General features: G+C 38.1%; 1 protein-coding gene and 1 long non-coding RNA gene across 2 annotated transcripts; one reads left to right on the top strand and one right to left on the bottom strand.

Annotated features, from left to right (window-relative positions):
* The first annotated feature begins 2,643 nt into the window (after positions 1-2,643).
* On the top strand, positions 2,644-6,051 carry LOC107593587 (gonadotropin-releasing hormone II receptor-like). Its single transcript, XM_016283367.1, has 3 exons — positions 2,644-3,209; positions 4,992-5,199; positions 5,616-6,051. The coding sequence occupies exons 1-3, from the start codon at positions 2,646-2,648 to the stop codon at positions 6,020-6,022; spliced, it is 1,179 nt and encodes a 392-aa protein (XP_016138853.1). The 5' UTR covers positions 2,644-2,645; the 3' UTR covers positions 6,023-6,051.
* Positions 5,984-7,201, bottom strand: LOC107593535 (uncharacterized). The gene is made up of 3 exons (XR_001610095.1): positions 7,167-7,201; positions 6,777-6,809; positions 5,984-6,056 (listed from the first exon to the last, which is right to left on the bottom strand). It is a non-coding gene; the product is annotated as an uncharacterized lncRNA (long non-coding RNA).
* Positions 7,202-22,497: the final 15,296 nt, after the last annotated feature.

The raw sequence follows: 22,497 nt of genomic DNA, 5'->3' as shown, positions 1-22,497 counted from the left end.
CATCCTATAAACTAAACACCCAGCAAAAATGTCCAATAGACATATGGTCAATGGGAGTAGTGGCATTATAAATGACATTTCCTTGTATTTTCTGTCACTTCTTGTGGGTCAGAATAAAAATTCATAAGCTATAAAGTCTTATTTCAGGCCACTCTGGTGAATGTCATCCCACTCTGGCAAATATCAGCCCATTTACACATTAGTTTGCCATGAAATCTTAATATTCTCATCACTCCTATCTTAATTAGCTGGCTCCAAGTCATTAGTCATGTGAGCAAGGATATGAATATAATTACGCAAATTCACAGGCAACGTTTTGCGGATTATGATGACAATGATCCCTAAAACTCTTGGAATATTTTTGGTTTTCTGAGCAGCATTGAATGAATATATGAGGAATCCACCAAGAAAACAACCCATTCCGTGTAAAAGAAAACAAGAAAGAAATTTAAAGTCAAGTAGTTACGTGATTCTGCATTTCTAACAGCCCTTTAGTAAGATTTTCATCTTCATGACCTCACTTGTGCTATATTACAAAGAGTTATGACTGCTGACACGCTTCTGTGCATATATTTGCATAATGTTTACCAACATTAAGAGGCAGCAGTGCAAATCTGCCATGTTTCCAGCAGGCAGATGTCCAGCAATTATTCAAGCAATCTGTCATATAAACAGGAAGACAGTGAAGCCAAGGACATCATCTATTATAACAGCTGTAAAATGCTAATTCATAAAGCAGATACATACATTGGCTCATTTGATTAATCAAACAAACAACAGCAATAACTAATATCTTTCATGAAATGGATTTAATTAAATACATACTGATTTCACTAGATGGAAAAATACAAAGTAAGTTTCTCCAGGTCAAGACATTGCTACTCTTTAGAGAATATATTTCATGTCAAGCATGAAGAACAAGTGCAATTTGGTGTGGGGTGTGCAGATACAAGGGAGGCTGGTGCAGCGGTCATGTCACTAGGGTTCTCTCTATCTATCACCTCCATGCTGTTTGCCAGACTACAGCTATACAAAAGACCATATCACTTTGAGAGCGAAGGGAAATACTGACAACAGCCATTTGTCAGCATGATAGGGCATTTATATCTGAACCAGAGCCGGAGTGGGAACCCTTAACCATTAAAACATCTTTTGTCTTCTGGGCAGCATGCAGGATGTTATCAAGAATGTAAACTCTTATCTTATCACCATTAGAAATGATTGAACTTTTTTTTCAGGAAGAATAATGAAAAAGGCAGTTAGAACATCTGTAATACTGTATGCATGAATTACTTAATTGTGAATCTCAGTCTGCTGTGAATCTCAGCGCAGACCCCTGATAGTTGTCTCTGAGGTTTATATATAGACCTTTAAAAAACTTCTGAGGTGTAATCTATCTCCCTGCCACTTAACCAAGGTCCCCCTATTTGCTATAGGAGACCCAGAGTGAAAGTAAATGCCCCTGGCAAGAGTTTTTTATCTGTGGAAGATGAGCAGGCAGATGGGTGCTATAAATGCAGAGGATATTACACTGCAGAAGAGATAGATGTTTGGGTGTAAAGTCGTAAGGGTGATGAATGCATCTGTGGTGACTGTAACGTAATGGCAATCAGGCTTTCTAGGTGATGTGATCTGAACATTCATGTCTTGGTGAACATTTTGCTGAATTTTAGAAAGCATTATTATTTAGTAAAGTGCATGATGAGATGCCAAGAATCTACAGTTGAGCAAAAACCAAAATTGAAGAGTTGGCTCGCTTTCAGTTCATGCATTAGTGCGCATCTGTGTGTCTGTCTGGCCTCTAATTAAACTTCAAGATAGCAAAGAATATGCAGAATTGCAATCTGAATTTGAAGGAAATAGAATTAAAGTAAACCGAAAATCAGTGCAATAAGTGAAAATGAAAAAAGCTAGAAAAGGAAGGTTTGTCAATACAAGTCAAACTGTGAATGATTTATTGACAAAGCCTTGCTTGAAAGCTTAAAGGTTTTTATAGACAAACAGATATGTTTGAAATGTCACCTGCACAAATGTATACTTAATTTACATTTGCTTGGGGTCCATTTATTTATTTATTAAAACAAATTATTTTCAGTTGTTTTTAAGTGATAGTACAGACATTTAGAATGTTACAAATAAATAAATGTCCTTTTGAACTTTATATTCAACTATCATCAAAAAAAGGTTTTATGGTTTACACAGACATTGATAATAATAAGAAATGTTTATTGAACATCAAATCAGCATATTAGAATGATTTCTGAAGGAATGTGACACTGAACACTGGAGTAATGACTGCTAAAAATGCAGCTTTGCCATCACATGAATAAATTAAATTGTAAAATATAATAAAATAGAAAACAGTTCAAGTTGTAATAATATTTCAAAATATTAGTTTTTATTGTATTTTTCAAATAAATACAACCTTGATGAGCATAAGAGACTTAACAATCCCAAACTTATATTTTAAATGTATATACTTTTTTTTAACAAATTTCTTCTAATTCAAATTCCAATACATGAATTGAAAAGTAGCCCATTCTTAAATGTTAAATTCGGAATGTTATCCAACTTTAATAACCTGTGATACTGAATCTCATAGAATATTATAATTATAAATTTGTGTAACAGAAAAAGCCTTACTCATGCAACAAACATCTTTTTCCCCCTTTCACAGGATGTCAGGAAACGTGTCTCTTCTGTCAATGAGTCCCACAAGCATTTGGGAGAACTCCTCTGTGCTGAACGCCACCCCTCCTCGCTTTCCTTCTGACTGGGAGACGCCCACATTCACTGTGGCTGCGCGCTTCCGTGTGGCGGCCACCCTGGTGCTGTTTGTCTTCGCCACTATCAGTAACCTCTCAGTGCTGATCAGCGTGACCCGGGGACGAGGACGCCGCCTGGCCCCCCACATGCGGCCCCTCATTGCCAGCCTGGCCTCCGCTGACCTCGTCATGACATTTGTGGTGATGCCACTCGACGCTATATGGAATATCACAGTGCAGTGGTATGCCGGCGATGCCATGTGCAAGATCCTCTGCTTCCTCAAGCTTTTTGCCATGCATTCGGCAGCGTTTATCCTGGTGGTGGTGAGTCTGGACAGGCACTATGCGATCTTGCACCCGCTGGAAGCTCTGGATGCCGGCCGCAGGAACAGGAGGATGCTGCTGGCTGCCTGGATCCTCAGCGTCCTACTCGCCTCTCCACAGGTAAATGAAAGAGATGTTCTTTTAATTGGAGTTGTCATCTGTGGGACTTGTCTTGTTATGAAACAGCACAAAACTGCCTCAGAGGATTTATAGATGGATGATAATGTTGGTGTTAGAAAACACTTGTTGACGGTGATGCATGTCTTTTTCAAAATGCTGCATCCTATTCCAGCTTAATATGAGGAGACAACTATAAACAGATCATCACACTAATTTAATTGGGCAATGACACATTTCATCTCTGAGGGAAAAAAAAGTGTAGTTTAGTTTAATTCAATTCCACTTTCAGCTTACAACACACATTTCCTGATAACCATCTAAGCTTGCGCATTTCATTTAAATAACTAGTTGTGGCTTAAAGTGGTGCAATAACTGACCCTGGGTCAGTGCCTCTTCAGTGAGCACTTGCGGCATTGATTATAGATCCTACTTGTCAAGCTACAGTAGTCCCGGGCATTTTCTGTAACCTTTGAAATGCCTGGTTGAATCTTGTCAGTGTCTCTTGCCTTCTCTCCCTCTGATAGAACTGTTTCTCTCAGCACACTTAATTCCAGTAATGTCATTTTTAGCAGCCTTTGGATGTGGTCATGGCTTTTAAAATCCTTAAAAGAGAGATAAAGAAGCCTGTCTGAGACAAGGTCAGTTAAGCAGCCATGGAAAATGGGAAAGGGATACAATTCTGAAGAGAGTGGGTGGGTGGTGAATTGTAGATATCGATACATAGATACTTCCCCACACCTGTATTCTGAGCACGCGCCTCCCCCAGAGGAAGAAATAGGGTTTCCCTCGGTCACATTCATCAGTGCTACCTGCTAAATTGTGTATCAGAAAATAGAGAAGTATATCAAATGGAAAAATAAAGCTGGAGCAAACTTTTTTTTTTAATCTGAAAGCACAAAGTGATAACATGATGACAATTTACAATATTTGATTGAAGTTCAAAAGAGATAGCAAAATGTGTTCTTTCTATATTCTATAATGACCCAAAAATTGATTTGCAAAGTCAGGAGAACACCTACAATCAGAGCTGGGTAGATTACTTACAAATTGCAATCCACTACTGATTCCAAGTTACATAAAAAAATTTTTTTTTTTTTTTTTATTTATTTAGTAGCACAATCCATTATATTACACATTTTAAGCAATATAATCTGACTACTTTAAGATTACTTTAGACCTAACTTGTTTATCACATTGATTTAAATAGGATAATCTTGATACAAAAATACAAAAAGAACGAAAATAAATGTATTCCATTCATTGTTATTAACAACATGAAGTGTCAACGTTTCCCAAACTGGGGTTCATCAAGGAATTGCAGGGGGGTTTTGAATTTAATGAAAAGCTAATAATTAATAAAATCGTAAATATGTAAAACTAATGTAAATAAAACACTTACTAAAAATTTTATATTTTGTTTGTTTACATGCATGTCATATGTAGGATATTTTAGAAAAGAACATTTAAAAGATGAAAGAGGAAATAGGAAGAATCATTAAGTTGTCAATTATATGTAATCATGTAACCTGTATGACTTTCTTTCCTCAGTGGAACATAAAAGGTGAAATTTTGACATGAAATTACAATGAATGAAGACTGGAGCTTGCAAGTTTCTATAAAAGGACACAAAAGCACATGCCATACAATAGTTTTGCATGAAAAACGAAGTGTCTCCTTTTGTTTTCCGTATAGGAGAAATAAGGCAAATGCCAAGATAACCAAAAAAAAAAAAAGTAATCAAATTTATAGATTTTCTTTATAAATTTCTCTTTATTGTTTCAGTTACTTATTTTCAGGGCAATTAAGGCTGAAGGAGTTGACTTTGTGCAGTGTGTAACTCATGGAAGCTTCCAGCAGCGCTGGCAGGAAACAGCCTACAACATGTTCCACTTTGTCACCCTGTATGTGTTCCCTCTGCTGGTAATGAGCTTCTGCTATACGCGAATCCTTGTGGAAATCAACCGCCAGATGCCTCGTGGTAAAGGAAAGGGTAACTGACTTTTGCTCTCTTCTGACATGGTACCTGTCATTGATAAACAGACTGCATCAAGATTTCCATAGTGTATTGAATTTGATGAAGAATTTACTTCTTACAGTTAATGAGATGGGTTCTAGGGCTGCCTTGAATTTGGACTTTTAATGTGTTATTTTTGATAAAACCAAGTCTCATCTCAAATGACATCAGTTTTAATGTGAATTAAAAAAAAAATAGTTTAGAGGCTCTTTTGTGTGGTAATACAGATCGATGCAGAGGCCTCAATTCAAACAGCAGTACAGAGTTTGAGTGTTATATCACCAGAAAGCATAGATTTTCATTTTTCATTGACTGGTTTCTGGGTCAAAATGATAAGGCAGGTCACACAGTGCCATTTTTAGTGTTCTTCTAACTTGCATTGGGTTTTGTAGGTGGGGAACCTTGTCTGAGACGCAGTGGAACCGACATGATCCCAAAAGCACGCATGAAGACCCTGAAGATGACCATTATCATTGTGGCATCATTTGTGGTGTGCTGGACACCGTACTACCTGCTTGGCATCTGGTACTGGTTTCAGCCTCATATGCTGCAGGTGATGCCAGAATACATCCATCACGCTCTCTTCGTCTTCGGCAACCTCAACACGTGCTGCGATCCGGTCATCTATGGTTTCTTCACACCCTCGTTCCGAGCCGACATAGCCAGCTGCTTCAGCAAAAGGAATCAAAACTCTTCTCCCAAATCACTGGACCTACTCTCCGCAAGGAGAGGGGGTGCAAGCGGAGAAGCCGAGTCGGACCTCGGAAGCGGTGACCAGCCCAGCGGACAACAAGCATAGAGGGTCAGGATACCTCAATGAGCTAGATTTTCCCCTGTAAACATGAAATACAGGACTTTTACTCTGTGCCCAGACATCTACATGTATAATCTGCTGAAGGTGTCTTGGTATTTGTAATATGAGCAAGTATCCGTTTGCTTGAATTCGGTTTGAATCCACTTGAATATGGAAAAGCAACAGTATCACATTGTGGTTTCAAGCTTGGATATCTTCTAGAAAGATGCAACTACAGGTAATTATGAATGTAAAGACTAAATGACAGCACAATGCCTCAGGCAATAGCTTGAACGGAGATATTTGCCGGTCTGGAACAGGGTTATAAATATACAGTGCCTCGTGTATAACAGCTTACGTGTCTGGAATCAGTTAATGAGGATCTCTAATTAATTAAATCTCAGAGTTAAGAGTGACAACCCCAGCTAAAAGCTTCTGACACGTTGCTTATCTAACATTTCCTCTCTACATGCTGATTAGGAATGCCACTTAATGTTTTACAATGGCCTTAGCCCAGGACTCATTCATTTATATGAAATGCTGTCATGAATGTTCAGGCTTACACACTGCGTTTATCCGTGGAATCACCATAAATGTTCTTTGTGGAATTCATCCAGTTGTTTGCAGTGTATTGTGTTGATGATGATGATATGCATGATGCCATCTTTGTGGTGTGTGCTTGTGATGAAAAATTAATGTGGATGGGCCAAGCAGCCTTAAAGGGATAGTTCACGTAAAAATTAAAATGTTATTTACTCACCCATATTGTTGCATTTGTATGCTGTTATTCTCTCTGAGGAAAATAAAGAGAGAATTTTGATGAATGTTCAAATCTTTTTCAGACAGATAAAGTTTGTAGTAATCACAAGCGGTCAAGCTCCAAAAAGGCTTTATTTGCTCACAGCTTCATATTACTTATGCTGCATTCCACGTTTTCCGAAGCCTTTTAATAGCTTTGTGTAAGGAACAGGCCATATTTTGATGGACATCACTAATATCAAAAGTGATTGATTTTCATGTTTTTTGATCACACTTCAAAACTGCAGACAGCCTGTAACGAGCAGTCCACATAAGACGAGTTGTGATGAATTCAAGTGCAGCTAATCCAAACATCCAAACATCCAAACAAACGAAGAAAGACTTGACTCACCGACAGCAGGTTACAACATCAATACTCGACAGGAGACAATAGGTGCGTTCGACTTCATGCAGCACTGCGCAGACCGATCGGCGGCTGACTTGAAGCAGTGCATGCCGGTTAGAAATTTAGTCCGACTTGAACCGGCGCCGAGGCCACGTCACTGTCACGGGTGGCATCAAAGTACCGCGAGAGCGTTTCGAGCATATTTATATGTCTATGGCAGGGATCCTCAAATGTGGCCCATGAGATCCACTTTCCTGAAGAGTTTAGCTCTAACCCTAATCAAACACACCTGAGCATGCTAATCAATGTCTTCAGGATCATTAGAAAATCACAGGTAGGTGAGTTTGATCAGGGTTGGAGCTAAACTCTGCAGCGCATTGGACCTCCAGGGTAAGATTTGAGGAACCCTGGTCTATGGTTTCGAGAGCAGCCGGCTGACTCAGCTGGCGCAGCTTTTTCAGAGAGACTGCAGGAGTGCTGATGACGACACAGCTGTTTCAGATTTCAGAACATCTTCAAATCCAATACTGCTCATACATCTGTGTTTTTAGAACAGTAAAAGCTTTTTTACTGTAGTCGCAATGTTATATTGAGTCACGTTTATCATGAAAGCATATATACCCCCACTTTATTAGTATTTAAATAGTATATATTTACGTTGAACTTTATTCTTGAACAGATGGCGATGTATTAAGCAGTATATAAAAAGTGTTTCTGTTGCTCATGAAAACGTTTCTGAAACGTCTGTGCATTTGACAAATATTGCATTTAATTCACTTCATCTGTGATAGAGTATGCAAACACCGCGGGAGCGTCACTAACGGGAGCAGAAAGTGTCCGGCTTGACAGCTCCGTTTTCAGCTCTGCCCCCGACTGCAAGCGGCTACTCTCGTTGATCGCCGTCTGTAGCCGTGCTTCAAGTCGAACGCACCTATAGCGAACATGACACATGAACAAATAGCAGGATAACATGAGGGTAAGGGAATCACATGACTAGACAACAGCGCAAGTACTTCTATCATTTAAGCGGGTAGAACACAAGTCATCAGGGCAGTTATTTGAGATTTGACTTACTAGTCACATGGAGCGCAGCGTCCTGGAGATGTTGTCCGACATGAGCTCCGCTCCCACTCTGCTGGGATGCAGACCATCAGCGCCCAAATAAGACAAGAAAACAATGAACATGAAACAAAACCCACATTACACAGCCATTATATCTAAAAATTGTAAATGTTTTGATTTGAAAATAAGAATTGAATTGTCATTGCATTCAAAACATGCAATGAATATTCAAAATTCTAATTTTGTTCCAACAACAGCATATGGTTTTGAAACTATTTAAAGGGGTCATATGATGCTGCTAAAAAGAACATTATTTTGTGTATTTGGTGTAATGAAATGTGTTTATGCGGTTCGATCGACAGCACGAAGTTGATGTATTTCCTCAGCGACCAGCACGAATCAGCTCAGAAAAAACATATATGTATTTATTTATTTAATTGTCAGACAATCAACCTATAATCAGAGGTCATAATAATAATAAAAGGTAAACTCGGAAAACAGAGAAGGAAAATCAAATGGAAGTCATCGATGGCTGTTCAGAAGTGCTTGAAGAGACTGATTCATTAAACAGGGTCCTCCGAGGAGCTGTACTGTGTCTAGGAAATTCACTGGACAATTATGTTGTGTGTCCTTCATGTTTTGAGATGTAATACTGGGGATTCTTGTTAAAAGTGTGATGTTTAAAAGGGCATATATACTGTGTACGTGTTAGCTGCCTTTCCTTCCCTGTTTAGTCCAATAAATAAACACAAGCTACAGTACACATAATAAAAAGTATCATTAGGTTATAGTTTGATTGCTGATAGTCTGATTGCTTGTCGGATTGGTTTTTTTAATTACTTAAAGAACACTTTTAAAGAACTTGTACAGGCTAATAGATAGATCGATTTTTATGACCACAAAGAGTCAGGACCTCGGTTTAACATCTCATCTCATCTGAAGGACGGTGCTTTTTCACAGTATAGTGTCCCCATTACTGTGTCCCACACAGACTGCAGGGTAAACAACCCCTGCTGGACTCACTAGCACCTCTTCCAGCAGCAACCTATTTTCCCAGGAGGACTCCCATCCAGGTACTGGCCAGGCTCAACCCTGCTTAGCATCAATGGCCAACCAGGCGAGAGCTGCAGAGTGACAGCTGCTGGCACAATTAGATATTACATATCATTTGTTAGAAATTTTTTTTATTGATGCAAAGATGAGTATGTTTATTTTATACAACATTTGCAACTGCTTTTTAGTACTTAATTAGAAGCGCCACAATTATTAAATTGTGTTGTCTGTTATAGAGACTAGGCTACTGACTCAAACTTGGGATGGCCCAAGCGCAACAGCGCTACATGTCAGTGTGCTGCCCATACCCATGAAGCTACACTTGCATTGTTACAACACTGTGTCACATCGGTTTATGAAAAGTTCTACACACCCTTGTGGTCCCAAAGCTGTGTTTTTGTAAAGAACATATCAAGTGTAAAATGACAATATACTGCTAATACACAGCTCTCAGTTTTGAGATGGGCGCAGGCGGCAGCACGTAATAAAGCCACGCATTCCAGCTTTCTACATTTCTGCTGATGCCTCATAAAACGTATTATACCATGGTCTCTCTGAATACTAGATTCTGATTGCCAGGCAGGTATGCATTAAAACTGTTTAATGAACAGGTAGTTACATTAGTAGGCCTATTAATGCGCTGCTTCAATGACGCACACACACATCAATTGCACACAGAGATCGCAGATCGCTCTGTGCACACACAGAAACATTCAGGAGCACAGCAACTTCTTGTCAACGCTGCCCTAGCCCAGACATAGTGTTGGCCCAGATCCGTGTGAAATCCATGCGGGCCAGATGTGGGCCAATACTGGTTGCTGTCTGTGACTTTTGTAATGAATACTGCTACATTATATTTCTCAACAACGAAGAGGCAAAACTTTGTTTTTGAAGTAACGAAACACAGGTAATTTAGTGTGAGTGACGTGACATGGTGACCCATACTTGGAATTAGTGCTCTGCATTTAACCCATCCAAAGTGCACACACAGAGCAGTGAACTCCGTGAACACACACCCAGAGCAGTGGGCAGCCATTTATGCTGGGGCGCCCGGGGAGCAGTTGGGGGTTCGTTGCCTTGTTCAAGGGCACCTCAGTCGTGGTATTGAAGGTGGGAGAGAGCGCTGTACATTCACTCCCCCCACCTACAATCCCTGCCGGTACGAGACTCGAACCCGCAACCTTTGGGTTACGAGTCCGACTCTCTAACCATTAGGCCACGACTTCCCCAATACACAATGGTCATCGATCGATCAATAATTAATTCAAATAAATACTATAATTCATTCAAACAAATTAGATCTTGCTGCACTATTTTATCTTTGTGTCTGATTTGAAGCAGGTAGAAGGCTAGCTCTAACATAGTCATCTTTACTCTTCTGGTTAAATACTGTGCTGCAAACATCATTAACAGCTTTAAATTGTCAATGCTGGCAAATGACCATGGTATTAGCCGGATAATACACAGCTAGTTGTGCATTAAATTATTTTAATGCAGTCCACGGAGGCCGCTTTGCGTCGAGTGGTTCTTTGCCTCCACACCGTGCATTAAAATAATTTAATGCACAGCTAGCCGTGCATTATTCCTTACATATAATCCAGCACGACAGCAACATGTTGCCATATTGAAAGACAACGTCCATATTGCAAACTTCGCTGTTTCTGATGTTTTTAGCATAGGCTTACCAACACAACGTCATTTAGAAACCAATGCAGATATCTGGTAAAATTACACAAAAATGGGATTTGAACTGCTGCGATACACAGTGTGTGGACAGTCAATCATTTAAATCAGATTCCAATCGGATACACAAATAATTGGATTTGGACTGACAGTCTGAACAAGGCCTACTTTACAAATCACAGATGAAGTGAAACAGTTGGATAAGTTGGGCATGGGGATCCCAATGTGTTTACTGGCTAAATCAGTTATCTTTAAAAGTCTGTGATTAGTGAATATAAGCATATGGAGTCATTGCTTATAGTATTGATTGTCAGTTAAGGGTAGTGCACAATAAACCAATTTGAACGCTGGTAATAAAGGTTAATAAAGGTATACATTATGATCAACTGAGAGTTTTCTGAGGAGATAGAATGCTCAAGATCCCTACATAATGATACAGATTAAATAATAAATGATCCCCAAAAAAAGGTGATACTGGTGATTCCAGTTAGACCTATTTTTGCAAGTGGTGTCACTGTAGAATAAGCCTCTGCTAAGCATTGAACATCTAAATAAATCTGGCATCCAGGCAGAAAAATAATGAGAGAGCTCAAATTGATTCAATTGTTTTCAGCGGTAAAGTGTGTGAGAAAGAGAGAGAGAAAAAAGCAAGAATGGGAAAATTCATTCAGTATAAACAGGTCTGCTATTTTTAAGCCGTTTTAAAATTTTGACACTGAGAATGGGCTGCCGTTTAAAGCAAAATTACTAGTTTGCAGATCTGTTTAATTCAGACTGTAGCTTTAACACGCTGTCAAGTGGGGCTTTAGCCGAAGCTATTAAAAACGGACAAGCTTTGGTCCTCATGTTTTCAGTCACATCTGCATCTGGGGTGAAGATCAATAAAACAGCCTTCAATAGAACACTCCAAATTCTGATTCCTATCCAAAAGATTTCCAATATCCAGATAATAAACCCTTGAAATGCCTGACTAAGCCATCATCTGAATTCAGTGAGCTGCAAGAGATTCACATACATAACACATTTCTCTCATGCAAAAAATAGCACTCTTCCCTCAAGATATGTGCTAAATTCTGTTTGCTTAAGGAAAGACAGCACCACAATAAGCTGCAGCCTCTATTAATAATTCATTGAAGTCTCTGAAATCCCTGTCTGTGGCCTAAAATGCATTAATTTAAGGAATGCAGATATCTTAAAATCAGATGGCAACATTACGTTTTACATTTGAATTGATTCTCATGCATACTGGGAGGCAGGTAGAGGTTAATGGTTTAATTAAGATCTAGGCTAGAATAGTTGCAGGTTCAGTTCCACTCACAGTCACAATACTGCTTTATTACCATTGTGCCTTTGGGCAAGGCAATTAAAGCCCCAGAGGACCATCCCTGTAAATAGGTACAAGATGTTTTAGATGAAATGGAATTTAAATTTCTCTCAGGAATTGTTAGGTAAAAATGAGGGAGCAACTTAAAGTGGTGAATTTTACAAAGAGATGTCCAGGTCACATATTACCCCAAAAATCAAAGGGGAAAAGGGAATTGCATAAGGATTATTTTTTTATGTGCATTGTGACATTTTCACCTCCCTTTTTACCTCCCAATTCTCATTAGTGTAATTCAATTCAATTCAGTTCAGTTCAGTTCAGTTCAATTCAATTCAATTGTATAGCACTTTTCATGATTCAAAGCGTTGCAAAGCAGCTTCACAGTAAATTAGTTTCTAGAATACATTTAGGAGTTCTTTGCATTGCATACAATGGACATAAATGATATATGCTAAATTTAATTACGTTTCATTAATTTCATTGAATTATCATTACTGCAAAATTGAATTAATTATCAATAAATAAACAATATGATAATTAACAATGATCAAAAATAAATTATAAAAAAAAAATGTAAATGAAGCAGTATTAAAAGTATTTGCAATAAAAAGAATCATCATTAAAAAAAGAAAGAAAGAAAAGACAATACAAAATGCATTGCAGGTACAATGCAAAAAAGTCTAACAAAATACTATATTTTCTACAATTTTCTATACTTTCTATATTTTATACATAGTGTGAAATGTGAATTTTTATACATAGTGTGAATTTTTACTGCAGGTTTTGTAAGGAGATTCACTGAAAAACATCTGTTCAGTGCCATATTGTCAATACTGTCAAATCTAAGCAAAATCTAGGGCGCTGTACATGCAGCAGCACTGTCTGTGGTTCTGTAAGTTACACATGTGTGCAGCACCATTTTAATTGTGTTAGACTCCATATGAGATTTCATTTCAAGGTGAGAAACAATAATGAAAACGTGGTAAAACTGGAAGTTTTTTCCTAACAGTGCTTGCTCAAAGATGAGTCATTCCCTCAAAGACCCCACACAACCAAGTGTTACTGACAGCGAACAAATACACTGCTTACTGTGATGCTGACTTGTGCATCAACGGTGTGTGAAGATCATTCAATCATTCAATGAATGATCACTGAATGGCTTTAGTGTGAGTGCGCACACATTTATGGGGATATGAGATGTCATTCCCAGCAGCACCTGCCCTTCTCACTTCTCTTCCTGTTATGCATCATTCATCGCCCCTCTTCTGTAAATCTGTCTCAATGACTCTGGCGATGACAATGCTGTTCATGATAACAGCTCTAATGCAAGCAACAAAACCTCAAAGAACAATTTACTTTGACCGATCATCTCTCCATTTTAATGAGGCACAGAAGTCATCCAGTTTTGTGAGCAGATGTGAGGCAGATTTTTGAAGAAGAAAAAAATCTTGCACCGTGAAACCAAAACCCTATTGGTAGAAAATGAACTTCAGCACATTTATTTATATAGCCTCTTAACTTGTGATTTTGTAAAGTACAGTGAGCAGGCATTTTTGGCAGTAAAACAGACTAAGAACTAAAGTTTCAGCACTCAAGAGAATAAAGAGGGGGGAAATGTGCCAAAAGAGTGTAAAACCACGGGTAAAACAGTTTGCATATACACTGTTGTTCATAGGTTTGTGGTCAGTAAGATTTTTTTAAATGAAAGAAATTATTAAAACTTGTATTCAGAAAGGATATAATAAATTGATCAAAAGCGACAGTTAAAGACATTTATAATTGTTACAAATAATTTCTATTTCAAATAAATGCTGTTCTTTTGAGCTTTCTATTCATCAGAAAATATAATAAATATTAACCAGCATAACTGTTAGAGTGCATGTCACACTTAGCCTATGGCGCAGAGCGAGGAACGAGGAGAACAGGAGTACACAAACAACAATAGTCTTTTAATTCAGAATATCCAGGAAGTAACACTTGGCAGCTGGGAACACAAGAAACACAGGGGTTGACGTTCAATCTCGGACAAGGACAGACAGCACAGACTCAAACTTAAATGCAAGGGATAATTAACAAACACAGGTGTACTGAATGACTAATTAACTGGGAAGCGGAACACGACGGAGAGGAGGGAGCTAGGAGCCATGTTGGAGCCGACGGGTCAACAGTCCGAGGCGGAGTCCAGGCCTCGGAGGCTGGAGGCGGAGTCAAGGGAGACTCCAGCCACGGCGACGCTGGAGGATGGCAGTCCCGCGGGGCTCGCACCGCAATGATGGTGGGCTCAGGACGAGTAGAGGGGCTTTTTAATTCCCAGCATGCATTACATGGGACTGAATGGAATGAGTACATTTTAAAATTATGCCTCAAAGAGTTTTGAGTGTTGTGTTTTTTGGTTGTTCCTCTTTCATCAGTCTAATTTAATGTGGGACAACAAAGTAAGAGAATAGCGTGGCTTTTATTTCCTGTGAGACAGGAGAGCAAGTATACTTTTCATTACAAAGATAGAAAGCAAATAGAATCAAACAGAATAAAAACGAAAGAGAAAAAGTAAAAGGCATTTTTTAAATTAATTGTAGCAAATTTGCATCCTTGATGATTTACCAAATCATGATGTTTTGAATATTTAAAACATAAAAACAAGAAGAAAAACAGTAAAGCTACTGTATTAAGTATATTATCAAAACTAGCACATTCCTAGCAGCTCTGCGGAGATACAAGATTTAAGATATGTGAGGTGTAACAACTAAGTAATTCACTAATGCTTGTCTGATTTAGCAGAGTGTGATTACATCTGATTGCAGATCACGGCTGCACTCACTAAGACACTGTGGTCTTTCAGCATGTGCAGACCATGTTCATTAGTCCCTGTTTGCCAAGATATGACCTTGAATATATGTAATGTCTTGATCTGAACAAAGAGAGCTCATGGCCTGAGAAAAAAAAGGAAAGGCAAGGTCATTCATGTCTATGGGTTCTGACAACAGACATCCTTTTATTGCTCCTTCTGAAGGAGAAACACGGAAAGCAAGCTTTCATTTAGGTATAAGCAAGCAAGTTTGAATGCTAAAGATCAGACTAGCAGTGAATGGACCAAAGGAATATTGTTACTTATGTTGTTTTTCTCAGACTGGCCTTCCTTAGGGAAACCTAATCATATACACAGAGTGAGAGGTAAAGTGTACAAAGCTGAAAAGCAGACGTACTGTATGAGGAAAGAATGTCTTTACATAATTCAGTGGGATACTGAATTCAGACTGAAAATAAACACATATCTGAAAGCTTGACCAAAAAGAAGAAGAAGAAAAAAGGTTTATTGGCATCTGTGGTTCCATTAAGAACCTTTAAAATGGAACCTTCCCATTACATAAAAAATATTTTATAGTCGAAAAATGTTCTTTAGATTTTTCAAATGTTTTTCACACTTAGAAAATTATAGCTCTTTTAGGAACAGTTCATTGAAAGGTTCTTGGGGAACGAAAAAAGGTTCTTCTTTGGCATCGCTGCTAAAACCCCCATTTGGGAATCTTTAAGAGTGTAAAAGATGAAGATTGACTACATTTATGATACTTTTATGGAGCTTTTGTCATTTTTGTAGCCACAACTACAAAACAATAAAATCTTCCTTTGTGTCCCACAGAAAATAAAAAGTAAATAACAAAGGAACGCGTAAACTATGACAACTGCCATTCATTTTAATTTAAAGCCCCAAAGGAATCTTTTATTCTCAAAGGAATAAACATAACAGCAGAATGAAAAAAAACAAGAATGATGTTTTATTGTGCTAAATAAAAGGAGTGACATTTCCCCATAATTGTGTGTTTTGCTAGAAATCCGTTAAATTTCTAAAATGTTTGCTTCGTAATAGTAGAGTTTGTTTGTGTATTTCATTTTAAAATGTCTCTAAATCTTTAAAAAAAAGAAGAAAAAACAAAGCAAATTGTCAGTAATCATCAATATGACATGATTCAGGCAGACTAAAATGAACCTTAAGGTTATTCTTTAAAAGGTGCCTATTCAGCTCCTCTCCAGTCCAACTTCATCTCTACGATGGGCTCCCCACCCTTAACTGATAACAGTGGGCTGACATTTACCACAAATGTCACAGTATATTGGGGAGGCTCTCATAATTTGTGATCCCAATGTGTTCAATCAGCCGCCTGCTTACAGTCTAGAAATCAGAGGTTGATTATTTGAAATTATGAAGAAACATGAGCACAAATGACTTAAATGAGCTCAACTATAACATTAGGAGACAGCAATTACTCAATGCAGGTGTGAGTGCCTACACATTGTGATTTAATTTGAGTTTTTTGTGAATCCTGTGGCTCAGAACAACATTATTTTGTTTTATTTATAGGAAATAGTAATATGAAAAAGTAATATTAATCGAGATTAATAAATGTTGATACAAAAAGTTCTTTAACATTAGTTCTGTACAGTTTGTTTTGGAGGTATATGGTTCTGTTCTGGGCAAAAACTCCCTGCCCATCCATGCAGCCTGTCATGAATGAGCAGGGAGAGCAGCAATAATAACCCAATGGTAAGTAGAACAGAACAAAGCAGATATCATTATTGTACTTAATGATATTTAAGTGTAACAACATTATTATTCAAGATAAAAGGAGTCTGATTTAACGAGGAATATCAGAAAGTCAAGACCTGACTGTGGCGAAGAGAGGAGTTGGGGATGGAGGAAGGTCATTTGCTCCTGAGCAAGCGAAAAAGCTGCTGAATAATACTGAATAGAGCTTATATAGGAATGCTGTGATAGGCTTTGTATTCCTATAGGTAGATGTGATCAGCTGAGAGTCAGCTGATGCAAGCTTGACTCACGTGACCTGCCAAAACTAACGCTATACGCTTAATTTAATGGATTTGTCATTCTAAAATAATCTTTAACTTACTGTAAAGTGTTACTTCATCTATAGCAAAGGTAGATGAAAAGAAGTGCATTCCACTGAAAGATTTTCCACATGGTAGTTTGTAACAGGCTGAGTGAAGCCTCCATGATTGATGAGTGAATGAATGCATCACCACTCTGGCTGCACATTCAGACATGACTGATGGACTATTTACATGCACAAGATGGACTGCACACACCTGATTGACAGAAACCAAACTACATGGGAAAGCAATTGGGCCTAGAATGCATTCTGTTTGCAGCATCCTATTTGGATTGGTGATGTTTCCGTTTTCATTTCTATTCAGATCTGATTATCACTCTCCATTGATTCTGCATGTCATTAATTCTAACCATTTGTTTGCTCCTACCTCATAAAAATTCTTCCCTCTCTCTAGCTCAATCTATGCAATCTCTCTCACTTTCATTCTCTATTTGCTCTGTTTTCCTCACACTGTTTTCACAGCTCTATTTTGGAGTTGAGCTGAAGAATATAAGAAGCTTTTAAGTATCAGTCTTTCACATTAAAACATGCTCCAGTGACGCGTATAAAAGTAACCACGTCAGAATAGCAAGTGACGTGTGTCATACAGTATATGTATATAATATACATGTTGGTATATATATAAAATGAATACAATTAAATATTATAAATATATATACAAATATCACAAAATGTGTAGAAAAATATATTTTTTAAATATACATTTGAATACTAAAAAATATTTAAATATGAACGTAACAATGCATATTGTGCTATTGGATAGGGAAAAGATGATAATGGCTATTTATTCACCAACAGCTTCTGATCTAAATATTTTAGTATGATGTAACATAATTATCTCATACTGATTGAATACAATTTGAAAGCAAAATGTTTTGAAGCTGCACAAATCACATAATTCAGGTGAGATGTAGCATCGAGCTCTGCAGCTATTTCAAAGTGATTACATTAATTTAGCTCTGCAATGTATCTCACAAATGTGTTTGCATGCACATAATTGATAAACACATTGGCCTAAAGTTGATTGTGTGACAATGTAATTCTGTTCTCCAAGGATATTAACAAACATGATTTATTGAAGGAGGCATGGGACATTAGGCAGCATTCAGCCATCCATTTAACAGCTCAGTTCAGTCATCAGGGGGCTCAAACTCAAATTACCTGGGGGCCACTAGTCAGGTGATTTTCTCCACTGGGGGCCAGTCAAGTTGTTACAGCAAATACAATTTTTTTTACAACCATTGCCATGTGTGCACCACACATGTCCTGTGTAGAAACAAGCTGTGTCCAAAACTGCTCTCTATATTATACAGTGGCATTCAATATATGGGAATATAAAGGAAATAGTGAATAAGTGGCACAGCAACATTCATATATCACACACACTGGGAGAATAGTACCTACTCTCTAGTGAGGGGCCATAGCATGAGACAACTTTTAGAAGCAATGCTACTGAAATAACTTGAATTAAGACCAGACTATCTGGAGATTGCAGTGCATTCATAGTGTATATGGATTAGCACTGCTAAAGTGCCAAAGTTTTATGGAGTATTGTTAGAAAATACATTTAATAAATTAACTGTACACAGAGAAACATGGCTTTTGGCATGATTAAAAGTGATATATAGCAGCTGTGGCTCGTAGCGCCTGTTGTATCTTTTGTTCAACTCGCTGTTAACAAGAATACATGCACAGCAGAGTTCGCACAAGGACTTCTTTTTTACTTGTCGTATGAACTCAACTCCTCCAGGTATAGAGGACACATGCGCAGTACATTTGCGGGCGTAACCACTACACAACTGTGTGGGGTGTCCTGGGCTAAACCATTCACTGCATATACTACATCCCCCTTCTTAAGCTTTGAACAATATATTACTCAAATCTGAAACAAAGGCAGTATGCTATAAACACTAGCAATGTGTAAATAATAATTTGCTATGAACAGGCAACATAAACACTTAAGTAAGAACACAAAAGCATACTTAAGTAAGAACATAATCTTTGAAACGTGCAGGTTGTCTGATGGTTGCGCTCCAGCTCTTGTGCGTTGAGAACCTGGGACAGTACTTCCTTCCACACATTGGGGCCAGTGGCGGCTCGTCGGGGGAGGCACGGGAGGCACAGCTTCCCCATAATTTTGAGGTGAAAATGGGAGGAGGACGATTTAATGTTAATAAAATTCACAATTCATTTAAGTTCATGTCTCAGAATGTGTATTTTTTGTTTGTAATTTCACAGTTGTAATACCATAACGTGAAAGCGCCGCTTTTCTATCGCGAATGTGCCGAATCTGCTGATGTAATTACAACCGCTAATGATAGAGAAGGGTGGGGGAGGCTGGGGAAGAGCTGAGCTCTCGTGCCTCCATTGGTAAAAAAAAATTAGCCAGTCAGCATCGAGTGTTCACTTTCAGCGCTGAGGAGTGTTGAGAGTATATAATATACATGTTGGTATATATATAAAATGAATACAATTAAATATTATAAATATATATACAAATATCACAAAATGTGTAGAAAAATATATTTTTTAAATATACATTTGAATACTAAAAAATATTTAAATATGAACGTAACAATGCATATTGTGCTATTGGATAGGGAAAAGATGATAATGGCTATTTATTCACCAACAGCTTCTGATCTAAATATTTTAGTATGATGTAACATAATTATCTCATACTGATTGAATACAATTTGAAAGCAAAATGTTTTGAAGCTGCACAAATCACATAATTCAGGTGAGATGTAGCATCGAGCTCTGCAGCTATTTCAAAGTGATTACATTAATTTAGCTCTGCAATGTATCTCACAAATGTGTTTGCATGCACATAATTGATAAACACATTGGCCTAAAGTTGATTGTGTGACAATGTAATTCTGTTCTCCAAGGATATTAACAAACATGATTTATTGAAGGAGGCATGGGACATTAGGCAGCATTCAGCCATCCATTTAACAGCTCAGTTCAGTCATCAGGGGGCTCAAACTCAAATTACCTGGGGGCCACTAGTCAGGTGATTTTCTCCACTGGGGGCCAGTCAAGTTGTTACAGCAAATACAATTTTTTTTACAACCATTGCCATGTGTGCACCACACATGTCCTGTGTAGAAACAAGCTGTGTCCAAAACTGCTCTCTATATTATACAGTGGCATTCAATATATGGGAATATAAAGGAAATAGTGAATAAGTGGCACAGCAACATTCATATATCACACACACTGGGAGAATAGTACCTACTCTCTAGTGAGGGGCCATAGCATGAGACAACTTTTAGAAGCAATGCTACTGAAATAACTTGAATTAAGACCAGACTATCTGGAGATTGCAGTGCATTCATAGTGTATATGGATTAGCACTGCTAAAGTGCCAAAGTTTTATGGAGTATTGTTAGAAAATACATTTAATAAATTAACTGTACACAGAGAAACATGGCTTTTGGCATGATTAAAAGTGATATATAGCAGCTGTGGCTCGTAGCGCCTGTTGTATCTTTTGTTCAACTCGCTGTTAACAAGAATACATGCACAGCAGAGTTCGCACAAGGACTTCTTTTTTACTTGTCGTATGAACTCAACTCCTCCAGGTATAGAGGACACATGCGCAGTACATTTGCGGGCGTAACCACTACACAACTGTGTGGGGTGTCCTGGGCTAAACCATTCACTGCATATACTACATCCCCCTTCTTAAGCTTTGAACAATATATTACTCAAATCTGAAACAAAGGCAGTATGCTATAAACACTAGCAATGTGTAAATAATAATTTGCTATGAACAGGCAACATAAACACTTAAGTAAGAACACAAAAGCATACTTAAGTAAGAACATAATCTTTGAAACGTGCAGGTTGTCTGATGGTTGCGCTCCAGCTCTTGTGCGTTGAGAACCTGGGACAGTACTTCCTTCCACACATTGGGGCCAGTGGCGGCTCGTCGGGGGAGGCACGGGAGGCACAGCTTCCCCATAATTTTGAGGTGAAAATGGGAGGAGGACGATTTAATGTTAATAAAATTCACAATTCATTTAAGTTCATGTCTCAGAATGTGTATTTTTTGTTTGTAATTTCACAGTTGTAATACCATAACGTGAAAGCGCCGCTTTTCTATCGCGAATGTGCCGAATCTGCTGATGTAATTACAACCGCTAATGATAGAGAAGGGTGGGGGAGGCTGGGGAAGAGCTGAGCTCTCGTGCCTCCATTGGTAAAAAAAAATTAGCCAGTCAGCATCGAGTGTTCACTTTCAGCGCTGAGGAGTGTTGAGAAAAGAAACCTGGTAAGGGAGGCTATAGCCTCCCAGCAGCAGCAGTCAGCTTAATTAAATGGCGCAACAGGCAGCTCTTTTTTAACACAGACTTTTAAGAAGGGAGGGATGTTTGCTTCAAGTGATAGGCCAGGTAAGTGAAATTATATTATCTTGCTGTATGAGTGTCATTTTCTTTACGTTTTCTGACTAAAAGCAACCAAAAAGCCATTTTAAAGTGGTTAAGCAAATAATAATAATAATCAGCAGGGATCACAGACCAATACAATTAGTGTGCCTCCTCTATTTTAAAACCCACGAGCTGCCACTGGTTGGGGCAACTCAGTTTGAACAGGCCCAGGAGCTGCATTTTTCACACAGGTCATCATCACTGTACATGGGGCAACCGGGTTGTGTTTCATGTATGACTGACCTGTCAGGTCTGAGGTGGCGCCTGTTTCTGCGGTAGGTTGTGCCCGATGATGTGATTACATCGTATGAGTGGGGCTCATCTCTGATACTGACAACTGCAGCTGGTTTCCATGTATTTTTGATTCTCATATGTAGGGTTTTTTATTAGCTCTAAAAAGGGAAATATTTATGACTAACTATAACTGGTTATGATCAATAATAAATATTTAGATTATATCTTCGAATTAACTGTAGCAGAATCAATATTACAATTATTTGATCTGTCCGTCCACCGAGCAGACAATATAATCATTTATCGATTCAAGGAACTATTATTTTCCTGGCCGAGGAAGAATAAACTGTCCTTCTTTGTGCAGTGCTAGCAGTAATTTAGCAAAACGTAGCAAGGGTTCACACATTCATTGACTTCGAATTGTGAGCAGCAAACAGAGACAATCCGTTGTGAATATAAGGGATTTAATAAATGAAACTACATCTAACATAACTAAGCAAAACACTTCCATATACACAGAATGAAACAAAGTAAGGAAACGAGAGAGAATAGGAAAAGAATGGCAGTATTTTAACTTAAACACGCATCTAAATAATTTTAAGCGGTTACTTGCATTGGTTTCGATTGCTGAAGAAGAGTCC

Source organism: Sinocyclocheilus grahami, unplaced genomic scaffold, assembly GCF_001515645.1.
Source record: "Sinocyclocheilus grahami isolate Dianchi unplaced genomic scaffold, SAMN03320097.WGS_v1.1 scaffold173.1, whole genome shotgun sequence".
In the NCBI taxonomy this organism is placed as follows: Eukaryota; Metazoa; Chordata; class Actinopteri; order Cypriniformes; family Cyprinidae; genus Sinocyclocheilus; species Sinocyclocheilus grahami.
The sequence above is the reverse complement of the archived record's forward strand: the minus strand, read 5'-3'. Positions and strand labels throughout refer to the sequence as shown.

Coding starts and splice junctions, on each gene's coding strand:
- LOC107593587 (XM_016283367.1), top strand. CDS start 2,646: ATGCAACAAACATCTTTTTCCCCCTTTCACAGGATGTCAGGAAACGTG. Junction 3,210..4,991: donor TCCTACTCGCCTCTCCACAG/GTAAATGAAAGA, acceptor TTATTGTTTCAG/TTACTTATTTTCAGGGCAAT. Junction 5,200..5,615: donor GCCTCGTGGTAAAGGAAAGG/GTAACTGACTTT, acceptor TGGGTTTTGTAG/GTGGGGAACCTTGTCTGAGA.